The sequence below is a fragment of the Mus caroli genome, chromosome 2 (assembly GCF_900094665.2).
Source record: "Mus caroli chromosome 2, CAROLI_EIJ_v1.1, whole genome shotgun sequence".
Classification (NCBI taxonomy): Eukaryota; Metazoa; Chordata; class Mammalia; order Rodentia; family Muridae; genus Mus; species Mus caroli.
Window position 1 is genome coordinate 85,344,020 of NC_034571.1, and position 12,796 is coordinate 85,356,815.

Consider the following 12,796-nt stretch of genomic DNA (forward strand, 5'->3'; position numbering starts at 1 on the left):
TAGCCTGCAACTGTGCAAGCTTCTTGCTTGGAGAATATATCCAGGCTAGGGTAGGAGAACAATAGCCACCATGTGTCAGTTAGATGGGCAGAGAGACTGTCAACATGGTTTTGAGGAGGCAGATGGACAGAGAACACTGGAGATTTAACCTTGGACTTCTTCCAGACTTTGACTGAGTATTACTGTGTAAATGTATGTGAGGAAATAAAAATGCCACAAATTAGTTGGAGAAAATCTTTAAACTGATCTGTAATCTCATCTCCAATGGGATTTTTGATAAGGCTGTTTTTCTTTTCTTTTCTTTTTTCTAGATTTATTTATTTATTTATTATATGTAGGTACACTGTAGTTGTCTTTAGACACACCAAAAGAGGGCATCAAATCTCATTACGGATGGTTGTGAGCCACCATGTGGTTGCTGGGATTTGAACTCAGGACCTTTGGAAGAGCAATCAGTGCTGTTAACCACTAAGCCATCTCACTAGCCCCAGCTGTTTTTCACTATTCAGCCCAGCCTGGCCTACATCTTTCTGTCCTGTCTTTTCTTCCCGAGTGCTAAGATTACAGACTGTGAAGTAACACTATACCAAACGTGAAAACATTCTTAATATCCAGGGTATCTACTGGATATATTAACCATACTTCAGGGCAGGCCCCATGCTCAGGAGTAGTTGGCCAACACAAAATTACTCAATGATATATTTGTAGACTTTTGTGTTATTTTTCTTTGTTTGGCTCTTTAAAAAAAATTTTTTTTGCCTGAAAAAATATGTAGCTCTAGCTGTCCTGGAACTTTTTAAAAAAGATTTATTTATTTATTTTATGTTGCTGTCTTCAGACACACCTGAAGAGGGCATCAGATCCCATTCCATATGGTTGTGAACCACCATGTGGTTGCTGGGAATTGAACTCAGGACCTCTGGAAGAGTAGTCTGTGCATTTAACCTCTAAGCCATCTCTCCAGCCCCAAGTTCTGCCTGTCTTTGCCTCTTAAGTGCTGGGATTAAAAGCATGACCAGTATAGCTGGCTGTTTGGGCATATTTTTTTACCTTATTTGTCTTTTACTTGTTTATTTTTCCATTTTGGGGGGTGTATGTGTGTGTTTTTTCTTGGGGTTTTTTGGTTTTGTTTTTAATGAGAGAGAAATAACAGAAAGTTGGGTGGCAGGGAGGTGGGGAGAATCAGGGAAAATTTGAGAAAAAACACGAAAAACATTTTTTCTTTTGTTTGTGTACTTGCTTGCTTATCTGTTTGTTTTTCGAGACAGGGTTTCTTTGTCTAGCCCCTGCTGTCCTGGAACTCACTATGTATGTAGACCAAGCTGGCCTTAAACCCAGAGATCCACCTGCCTCTGCCTCCCAAATGCTGGGATTAAAGGTGTGTGCTACCACTGCCTGGCTTACCAAAATATATTGTATAAAAACTTAAAAAAGAAAAAACAAAAGGCCAGGCATGGCAGTACATGCCTTTAATCCCGACACTCAGGAGGCAGAGGCAGGCAGATGGGGAAAGAGGGGAGTAGAAAGGGGAGAAAAAGAAACAGAAGGAGACTGGGGAAGAAACTACTGGGGAAAAAGTGGCCTGAAAACTGACATTTTGGTGACAACTACAAACCCATTGGTTGTAGCTCAATGATAGCAAGCTGATGAAACTTGGAAAATTAAGAGGCATATCACAATCTTTTGCTTGCTTGCTTGCTTGCTTTATTTATTTATTTATTTATTTATTTATTTATTTATTTATTTGGGAGGGGGGGTTTGAGACACGGTTTCTCTGTATAGCCCTGGCTATCCTGAAACTCACTTTGTAGACCAGGCTGGCCTTGAACTCAGAAATCTGCCTGCCTCTGCCTCCTGAGTGCTGGGATTAAAGGAGTGTGCCACCACGCCCGGCTCAGCTTGCTTTATTTTTATTTATTATTTTTGTTTTTTCAAGACAAAGTTTCTCTGTGTAGCCCTGGCTGTCCTGGAACTCACTCTGTAGACCAGGCTGGCCTCAAACTCAGAAATCCGCCTTGCCTCTGCCTCCCAAGTGCTGGAATTAATGGCTTGTACCACCACTACCCAGCTTCTTTTTATTATTTATTTATTTATTTATTTATTTATTTATTTATTTATTTATTTATTTATTTTTTGAGGCAGGCTGTCATGTGGACAGATTGGGCTCCAAATCAGCATGTAGACTGCAGTGGCCTTAAGTGCTGTGACTACATGAGTGTGCTGTGTATTACATGTACATAAATTACATGAGAATCTTTTAGAGGAACCAGAAAACATATTCATATATAGAAATTTTATAAGGATGGTGGCAAACCTCCCACTAAAAAGCATCTTTCTAAGGGGCTGGAGATGGCTTAGCAGTTAAGTATTCTTGAAGAGGGCCTGAGTTTGGTTCCCAGAACTGACTTTGGTCAGTTCATATCAGTCCAAGTGATCTGATACCTTCTGAACTCTGAGAGCACCTGCAATTATATACACACACCCACACAGAAACACACACACACACAATTTAAAAATAAAATAATTTTTAAAAAAGCATCTTTGAAGTATTGAAAAAAATTGAACCAACAACACATTGTGCAACATAAATATATCGATGTCTTTATTTGTAAATTAAAATGTAATTTTAGGGCCAGTGAGACAGCTCAATAGGTAAAAGCACTTGCTGCCAAGACTGACAACCTGAGTTTAACCCCCAGAACCCATGTGGTAGAGAAGAGAACCAACTCCCACAAGTTGTCCTCTGATTCCCATATACTCAAGTACTCTTTTTCACAAACAATAAATGTAAAATAATTTTTCATAGATTTCCTAAAAATTATAGAATTCTCTATCTAATAAAAACATCTTACTTAAAAATACAGCAAAATTCTCTTTTAGGCAAATAGAAATGGAAAGATTTCATCATCAACTAATCTATATTATATAAAATAGTAATTGAATTTCTTCAGATAAAGGAAGATGTTTCTAAGAAGAAATCTAGAGCACACAAAAGAATGAAGCAGTGGGGCTGGCTAGATGGCTCAACGGGTAAGAGCACTGACTGCTCTTTTGAAGGTCCTGAGTTCTAATCCCAACAACCACATGGTGGCTCGAAACCATCCATAATGAGATCTGACGCCCTCTTCCGGTGCATCTGAAGACAGCTACAGTGTACTTATGTGTAATAATAAATAAGTCTTTGGGCCTGAGCAAGTGCAGTTGACCGAAGGGAGCAGGGCTGACCAGATCGAGCAGTAGTCATAAAAATTCAATTACCAACAACCAAATGAAGGCTCTCAACCATCTGTACAGCTACAGTGTACTCATATACATAAAATAAATAAATCTAAAAAAAAAAGAGAGAATGAAGCAGTGGAAGTAACAATAGACAAATATAAATATTTTCTACATTTTAGCAAATCTTTGAAGCTAGGAATAGTGATGAATACAGAATGGAGGAAGCAGAGTTCCAGGTAAGCTTGGTCTATACAAGCAGTTCTGGGACAGCCAGGGCTATATAGAGATCCTATCTCAAAGAAAAGGGTGGTGAATTATGCTAGAGAGATGGCTCAGCAGTTAAGAGCACTTGTTCTTGCAGAGGATCCACATTTGGTTCCCAGCACCCACACAGTGGGCCATAACCATCTGTGATTCCAGTTCCAGGGAATTCAACCCCTTCTTCTGACCTCCTAACACATACATACAAGGAAACAAAACATTCATATACATAAAAATAAAACAGATAAATCTTTTAAAAATGTACTCTACATTGTTAAAAAATGGGGCCAAGGGTTGTAACTTAGAGTATATGCTTAGCATGTACAAAGCCCAGGGTTCAATCCCCCAACACCCCCTATACACCTCTAAAATATTCTAACACTATAGCTGGCCTCAGGACTGTTGGTTCAAGACCACCTAGAGCTATACAGTGACACTTGGTCTTAAGAACACACATACAACGCCTTTAATCCCAGCACTCGGGAGCAGAGGCAGGTAGATTTCTGAGTTCGAGGCCAGCCTGGTCTACAGAGTGAGTTCCAGGACAGCCAGGGCTACACAGAGAAACCCTGTCTCAAACAAACAAACAAACAAACAAACAAACAGTTCAAGATCATCCTTACATAGTGAGTTCAAGGCTAACCTGGGTACTAGTGTATATAACATACATATTTGACATAAGTTAAGCACAACAATCTATGATAGAATATTTGTGTAGCAATACTGAAGAGAAAAATGGATGTGTCTTGAGAAATGTTTAAAATGGATTGTTTTGGATATTTACTTAAATCTTTAAACTTCTATTACTTGAATTTTATAACAGACTTAAATTTTACAAAAATTCATTAAATATCTTTTCACTTTGAAAATGTAATGTGTAGTATCTCACCAAGGATTTGAAAGATGTCAAGACCAAAGCCAAGATCAGATGACAAAAGTTACAAACCATGGCCCTGCTGTTTCCTGTAACTGTTCTCAAGCCAACTTCCTATCAACATCTGGGGTAAACAAAGTCCTCTATATCAGCATACCTGCTCTCTGCCCCAAGCTAGCTTCCTGTGAAGCACAAAACTCAATGCTCAAACCAATCTCCATGGCAGTGTAAGGAAAGTTCAGTTCTATGCATGTAAGATGATACACAGCATATATAATATACATATATAACAGTATAAGAAGAGGTAATATAGGGCGATATGGTATATGGCTCAGGAACAGAAGTATGCTTAGCTATGTGGAGCTCTTCAGCACCCTCTTCTACAAAAAACTGAGGGGTGGAGTGTGCAAAAACAAAAGCAGCTCGGTCTGGCACAAACTCAAAGCAGCTGTCTTTCTCCTTTTCATCATGATGCTATTCCCTAGAATATTCAGGCTCTTTACCACCTCCAGGCATAACTGTATTTCTCTATTCCTGTGTCCTAGATTCCTGGGGAAATGAAAATCTCTTGCTGGAATTCTTTGTTCTGGCTTAAATTTAAACAACTTCTCCTGGAAGTCACCTGTTTTGTAACCTGCACTGGGTGGGGGTAGGGATGGGAGTGGGGAATCTACACAGCCCTGTTTTCCTGACACCCATCTCAGACTTGGACTCCTGGTCTCCCATGCCTGTCTAACCTGGCCTTTCAGATGAGCTGCTTTCCCAAAACCTCCATTTAAATTAGAGGCCTCATCTGGGATACAGCTTCACCTCTTTCAACTCTAAAACTATAGTGGGAGAAATGGTAAGCTAGAACATGAGCAAGCTCAGATGTGTGCTTTATTTTACTTAACCACAAAAACATTTAAAAACCACTGAAGGCTGTTACCTAATGCCAGTATTAGGCTAGATACCATAAGCTGGTCCAAGTCTCAACTATTTAGGAATTACTCCAACCTAGAAGTTTTGGGCCAGCTAGGGCAACATAATGGGACCTTGTCTCAAAAAATAAAATAAAGTGGTTAATATGGTATTTTGTATGTGTTTTAAAACAATTAAAAATAATTTTTAAAATGGTACTTGATGTTATATCCGTTTTGATTTTTTTTAACTTTTTTTTAAATGCATGAATGCTATCTGCATTTGCACCTGCAGGCCAGAAGAGAACATCAGATCCCATTACAGATGGTTGTGAGCCACCATGTGGTTGCTGGGAATTGAACTCAGGACCTCTGGAAGAGCAGCCAGTGCTCTTAACTGCTGAGCCATCTCACCATCTCCCATTTTGGAACTTTTGAAAGTTAGGAGTAGGCTACATAGGGAATTCAAGGCCAACCTGGATTACTAGTAGATCTGATCTCAAACGATAATAACTGGACATTGTAACACCTCCGTTTAATTCTACCACTCTGGAGACAGAGGCTGGTAGATCTCTGTAATTTCCAAACAATCAAGGGCCACAAAGTAAGACCCCGTCTTAAAAATAAGAAAACAAGGGTTGGAGAGATGGCTCAGCGGTTAAGAGCACTGACTGCTCTTCCAGAGGTCCTAAGTTCAATTCCCAGCAACCACATGGTGGCTCACAACCATCTGTAATGGGGATCCGATGCCCTCTTCTGGTGTGTCTGAAGACATATAAATAAAAATAATATAAATAAAAATAAATAAGTCTTAAAAAAAAAACTAAAACCAAATAAACAAAACAACAACAAAAACCATACAGCACTCATAGAAACCATTCATATACTTTCAGGCTTTATTTGAAAAAGAAAAAAAATTATATCCAAAAAATTGTCTCTTTACTATTAACAGTTTATCTTTCCCCCCATGAACTTGTTTGGCTTCTTGAGGTCTATTGAGTTTTTAACTTAAGTTCTAAAACTAGAAAGTCATTTTTATAGAACAACTCTCCAATGTCTGTTACCAACCAAATAAGGTAACTTTCCTAAACAGCCAACACCTTAGCAATAAACCTTAGCATGTTAGACCATTCCCAAGGGGACTGTGGGCATGGTGATACACATCTATAATTCCACATGTGAGAAATGGAAATAGCAGAAACATCTGGAATTCATTCTTACTTAATATAGCGGTTCAAGGACAGCCTGGGCTAAAATGAGACCCCCTTTCCAGAACATCAAATAGTCAGGCATTGTGACACGTATCTTTTTGTTTTGGTTTGGTTTTTTGTTTGTTTGTTTGTTTTGTTTTTCGAGACATGGTTTCTCTGTGTAGCCCTGGCTGTCCTGGAATTCACTTTGTAGACCAGGCTAGCCTAGAACTCAAGAAATCTACCTGCCTCTGCCTCCCAAGTGCTGGGATTAAAGGCATGCACCACCACTGCCCAGCCATGGCACATATCTTTAATTCCAGTACTCACGAGGCAGAGGCAGAAAATCTATGTAAGCTCAAAGCTAGCCCGATCAAAGCTAGCCCAATCTAAATAGAAAGTTCCAGGCCAATTAGAGCTACATAGTGAGACCCTGTCTCAAAAAAAAATAACACAAATCAAACCAAAAATAGAAACTTAAGTGAGGACATCAAGATGTAGTTCTGTGGTAAAAGGCTTGCCTTTGAGCCCTAAACACAGAAGCAGGGCAGGCTATGACAACAAAGCACCAGGACTCTACATCAGATCTTCCAATCTTGCCTGACACCTGACAGCACCACGCCTTTCCTCTTGTCTCCTGATTATTTAAATAGTATTCTTTAGTCATCCCTGAAGACTTTGACAACATCTATAACTCCCAGAGACTCTTCTTTAGTGTTTTAGAGAATTTGGCCCAGCTGTAGTTCAAGCCCCTCATTCATTCAACAAATACAAAGTAGCTACTCTATGCCAAAGATTGTTCTAGGCCCTGAAGATATAGTAATAAAGCAGAAAGACAAGGTCCCTGCGGCCATAATTATTTTCCAACGGGCACGACAGAGAAATGCAGTATTTCAAATACTGATAAATATTTGGGGATCACTGTAAAGCAGAGCAATTATTTAGGAAGTGATTGGGTTGGGCAGGGGCTCCTTCCTCTTTAACAAGGTAGATCAATGAATGGCACATACCTTTAATGGCAGCACTCCTGGGGCAGAGGCAGGTGAATCTTTATGAGTTCGAGACAAATTTGGTCTAAATAGTTCCAGGCCACCTAAAGCTACATAGTGAAACCCTCTTTCAAAAATGAATGAATGAATGAATGAATGAATAGTAAAAAGCAGATTAGGAACTGGAGAGATATACCTCAACTGCTAAAAACACTTGTTGCTTTTGCAAAAGACCCAAGTTTGGTTCTGAGCATTAATTCGGCAGCCCACCATTTGTAACTCCAGTTCCAAAGGACCTGATGCTCACTCCTGGCCTCTGAAGATGCCAGGTGTGCATATGGTACACATACATACATGGATGAAAAACACTCATATGCAAAAATAAAAATAACTTAAATCTTTTTTAAAAAGGCAGATTACACAGAGACCTGAACTGTAAGTGGGAGGCAGCCATGAGCAAACTATAGAAAAGAGAACTCCAGCCAAAGGGAAAATCAAGTCCAGAGTCCCAGTTTCAGGAACAGAAGTAGCTGGTGGTATACCTGAAGCATGGGAAATACTATGGTTTGGGTATGAACTGTCCCCTCCCTGACCCAAGGCTCATATATTGAAGGTCTGCTCCTCCAGACGATGGAACTATTGAAAGGTAACTGTATCATGAGGGGGATAGCTTCATCACTGCTTTAATTTATCGATGGGTTTCAAGATGAATGGGCTAATAGGACGTGGGGCCCAGTTAGAGGCAGCAGTCTCTGGGGGACAAGGCCATCACTTACTCCAGACCCTTGCAATTCATTCTCCCTGCTTCCTGACTGCTGTGAGGTGAGCAGCAAGCACTGCTCCACCATTCTCTTCTACCACAATGCCCGCAAAGCAAACAAGCATGGACGGAAATCTCTACAGCTGTCGTTCTTCCTCTGAATCATTTCTCTCAGGTACTGTCACAGGAATGGAAAACTAACTAACACAGGAAAGACGGACAAAATGAGGTGAAGTAAGAAGGGATGCAGAAGGGCATGGCCAAGGCAGGCAGGTCTCCATGAATCTGAAGCAAGTCTGGTCTACAGGCAGGCATTCAAGCTACATCGTGAAATTCTATCTCAAAAAGAAGATGAAGAAGAAGAAAAGGGGGCTGGAGAGATGGTTCAGAGGTTAAGAGCACTGACTGCTCTTCTGAAGGTCCTGAGTTCAAATCTCAGCAGCCACATGGTGGCTCACAACCATCCGTAATGACATCTGATGACCTCTTCTGGTGTGTCTGAAGACAGCTACAGTGTACTTAGATATAATAATAAATAAATCTTTAAAAGAAGAAGAAGAGGAGGAGGAGGAAGAGGAATGCTAGACCCTATGGATGACTAGTCTATACCTTCTAATATTTTAAAGGCCAGCATTCAAAACATATTTGAATTTTGTTACCATTTATAAGCTTGAAAACACCCAGTTACTTTTGTTCCCAACCACCTTGCTACTGGATATCAACATTCCTTCCATTCCTCCAAAACAACAAGTTTTATAGCATAACCATCTGACACATATATCCACTTACCCCTTTAAGGAAGATAGGTTTGTCCTTTATGCCAAAGTTCCAGATCATAATGTCTCCCCCTTTGGAGCCCACAGCCAGGGTACTGGGATGAGTCGGGTGCCATGCCAAGGATGTAGTCCTCCTGTCAAAGGGGGCAGCTTTTCGGAATACCTGGTAAGAAGCTAGAGAGTGCAAAAAGGACTTCTGCAGACCCTAATACAGAGAAAATAGAATTAATCTGGATTCATTGAATTAAAACTCATGTCCTGAGCTGGCACAGTGATGCATGCCTTTAACTCCAGGACTCAGGAGGTAGAGGCAGGTGGATTTCTGTGCCAGCCAGGTCTACATACAGAGATCCAGGCCAGCTAAGGCTACACAGTGAGATCGTGTCTCAAAACATAAATAAAAATGAAACACAAGTCCTGGATAAACTGTCAATGTCTGGCCCCTTTGTATACAGGCAATAAGTCTTCACTGGCCTTGTGCATCCACTATCTGCAATGTATGTGAACTAATCCTGGAAAGCAAGAGGGAGAACGCATGTTGTGGCTAGGAAGTCTACAGAGTAAAACCTTTTCTCTTTGACTGAGTGTACAGTAGGTCAATCATCATACCTGGGGGTGACCTGATGATCCTGAACCAATTTATCATCTAGTGAGAGAGAGCAATAGTTGAAAAGCTATGTAGCCTTTAAGCATGTCAGACAGGAAACATCTCACCTGCTGTAGTGATGACCAGGTGGCTTTGCCCAACTTATGCTGGTAAAGATTCCTGACAATGCTGCTACTCCGTGAAGGGATCTGCAGGCTGGACAACTCTGCCAGAAGGCAGCACGACTCACATGTCCTGCTAGGAACTGCCAAAGAAGAATACAAACATTTTCCTCTCCCAAATCTCAGGAAAGGTTTCCCCCATGAAAACCCTTTGTCTCATCATCTCCTTAAAAGCCTTTCTCTGCTGTTGAGTCTCACTCAACCTAAGAGAGAAATAAAAAACCCTTTTCCAAACACTCCTCCAAACAGAAATTCTGAAGTGAAACTAAATATGACCTCGCAGGGTTCTTTAGAACTTTGCCAGAGAGATACACAATTGTGGACACTGAAGACTTTTCTTGTGTGGGATCACAAATAAGTAGGAGTTGAGGGACAATATTTTTTGTTGGTGGTGGTTGGTGGCTGGCCTTGGAACTCAGAAATCTGCCTGCCTCTGTCTCCCAAGTGCTGGGAATAAAATCGTGTGCAACCACGCCCGGCTTATTTTTACTACACTCTGATTTACCTCTCTCCCTTGAAGCCACCTAATTAATTTAGAACTTTTCTAAACCCTACTGCATTCTTCTGGTTTCCACTCAAGTAATGATTGCTCATGACATTATTTAGTATTTCTTTAAATACAGAGTCTTGCTCTATAGCCCAGGCTGGCCTCCAATCCAAGTATGCTGCAGCCTCTGAGTGCTAGGATTACAGTTATACACCACTATATTTGGATAGCTCTTATTCTCTTTTTTTAAGATTTATTTTATTTAATGTATGAGTCCACTGTAGCTGTCTTCAGATACACCAGAAGAGGGCATCGGATCCCATTTCAGATGGTTGGGAGCCACCATGTAGTTGCTGGAAATTGAACTCAGGACCTCTGGAAGAGCAATCAGTGCTCTTAACCACAGCTGAGCCATCTCACCAGCCCTGATATTATTTTAATATAAGGTTAAACAAACTTCTTTCCCTAAGCAATGACTCCTATCCTGTCCTAGAAATTTTGTGATTTTTAAGATTGTCCCTCAAAAAAATAAATAAATAAAATAAAGCTGGGCATGGTGGCACACGCTTTTAATCCCAGCACTCGGGAGTTTCTGAGTTCGAGGCCAGCCTGGTCTACAAAGTGAGTTCCAGGACAGCCAGGGCTATACAGAGAAACCCTGTCTCGAAAAATAAAATAAAATAAATAAATAAATAAAACAACTCTGAATTACCAAGCCCTTCTGGTGGACCCAATCTATAAGTCCCTTTTTTCTCTTGACAACTTTCCTTTCTTCTCATGGCTAAAACCACTCTATCAATTTACCACATTCCTTATAGCCCTAGAGTCCTGGTAAACGTTTGAGAATGAGCTTCCTGAAGAAAGGAGGGAGGGAATTTCAGACTCTCAGAGCTGAAACCCAAGACCATAGAGCTAACATCACTGACTATGGAAATTCAGAAGCCGAGGGGCTATGAAAGGGAGGATTACTTTGAAACAGTAGATGTGTAAAACTTCTGGAACAAGGAAAGTGGGGACTGTGGCTTTTACGGTGATGGAGCTCATCTGGCTCTTCCTGTCACCTGGGGTAGAGGTGGGGGGCAGTTCAACTTAAAACTCTCTGCTGTCAATGAACCGACCAATAAAACCAGTCGGTAGCGTGTGGCTCAGTGGCAGCCCACTTGCTGAGAGTACTGGAGGCCTGGGTTCGAACCCTCGATCTCCCAAATAAAATCACAGCCTGAGGCGACAGAGGCCAGGAACTGCTTCAGAACCCCAGGCACAAGCACCCACCACCCCAGTTTCGGCCTCTGGCGCGAGCACCCTGGGCCCCCGGAAAGCAAAGGCAGCAGCACAGGCCGTACCGGGACCCTGCACACGCAGCTTCTTGGCTTCGGGCTCCAGCTCCTGAGGACCTCTGCGACTTTTGCTCCTGAGGAGCACCGCAACGTCAGGGGACTTCTGGGTTTCTGGGCATTTCTTGGGAGCCATGACGTACTCGGTGAAGAGATATCAAGCTCTGTGGCAAAATAACGGAGCAAGGAGTGGAAAAGGCTCCGTGGAGAAAACAGGAAGGGACTACGTATGAGGCAGCGCCGTCGCAGGTAGCGCAGCTAAGACACCTTCGCGCCAAACGCTCCTCCGGCTGCTTTACTTTTAGCCCCGCCCCGTCCCCTCAGGGCTGTCCCGCCCCTTGGGACTGCCCCGCCCCCTCGGGATTGCCACAGTAGGGGGCTGTCCCGCCCCCGGAACTGCCCCGGACTGCCCCACCCTCTCGGGCACGGCCCGCCCCCGGCCACTCCGCCTCTTCCGGAGTACGTGTGCAGCGCTCTGGGAGGGGTTTTTTCTTTTAACTCCCTAGGAGCTGGGCCTTCGATTGTGCTGGATCTGAAGAAAGCCCATTGAACCTGTGGGAGGGAGCACTGGCCGTAAACCCTGCACGCTGGAGGCGGAGCCAGGCGGCGGCCCAGGCCAGCCTGGTCTACACGTTCCAGCAATCGGGTGACCTACGCCGAAACCCTGTCTTGAAGAACAACAACAAAGAGAGAAAGGGAGAGGGGGAGGGAGGGAGAGACAGAGACAGATAAAAGTAGGTAGTTTATGTCTTAAAAAGAGCAAAGATTCAAGTGTGGCTAAATATTTCTCATTTTCCCCATTAATAATAGGTGTCTCTAGGGCTGGAGAGATGGCTCAGTAAGAGCACTGACTGCTTTTCCAGAGGTTCTGAGTTCAATTCCCAGCAACCACAAGGTGGCTCACAACCATCTGTATTGGGATCTGATGCCCTCTTCTGGTGTTTCTGAAATGACAGTGTATTAAATAAATAAATCTTTTTTTAAAAAAGTGCCTCTGATTACCCAGTCACAGCCTTAGCATTTGATTCTTTCCTCTCACTTTACAGATGTATGTATTTTACCTCATACTATAGAAAAGAGCTGTATCTAAGGTGGCAGGCTCTGTGTAATTCCCAACACTGAGGAGGCTGAGGCATGAAGAGTTAGCCTGGACTACACTGAAATCTTGTAAGGATCAGATAAGAGTGAGAAAATCTGGGGGCTGGAGAGATGGCTCAGCGGTTAATAGCACTGACTGCT

The 12,796-nt window shown here is 42.2% G+C and overlaps 1 protein-coding gene across 2 annotated transcripts in view; it reads right to left on the bottom strand.

Moving 5' to 3' along the window:
* The window catches only part of Ddb2 (damage specific DNA binding protein 2), a 23,576-nt gene extending 11,635 nt beyond the window's left edge, over positions 1-11,941 (bottom strand). For both annotated transcript variants that reach the window (XM_029474139.1, XM_021156580.1), the window contains exons 1-3: positions 11,567-11,941; positions 9,683-9,819; positions 8,982-9,173 (exon numbers count right to left, since the gene is read on the bottom strand). In XM_029474139.1, coding sequence (XP_029329999.1) covers positions 8,982-9,173; positions 9,683-9,819; positions 11,567-11,693 — 456 coding nt within the window. In that variant the 5' untranslated portion in view covers positions 11,694-11,941. The remainder of the gene's footprint in view (positions 1-8,981; positions 9,174-9,682; positions 9,820-11,566) is intronic.
* Between the last annotated feature and the right edge of the window lie 855 nt (positions 11,942-12,796).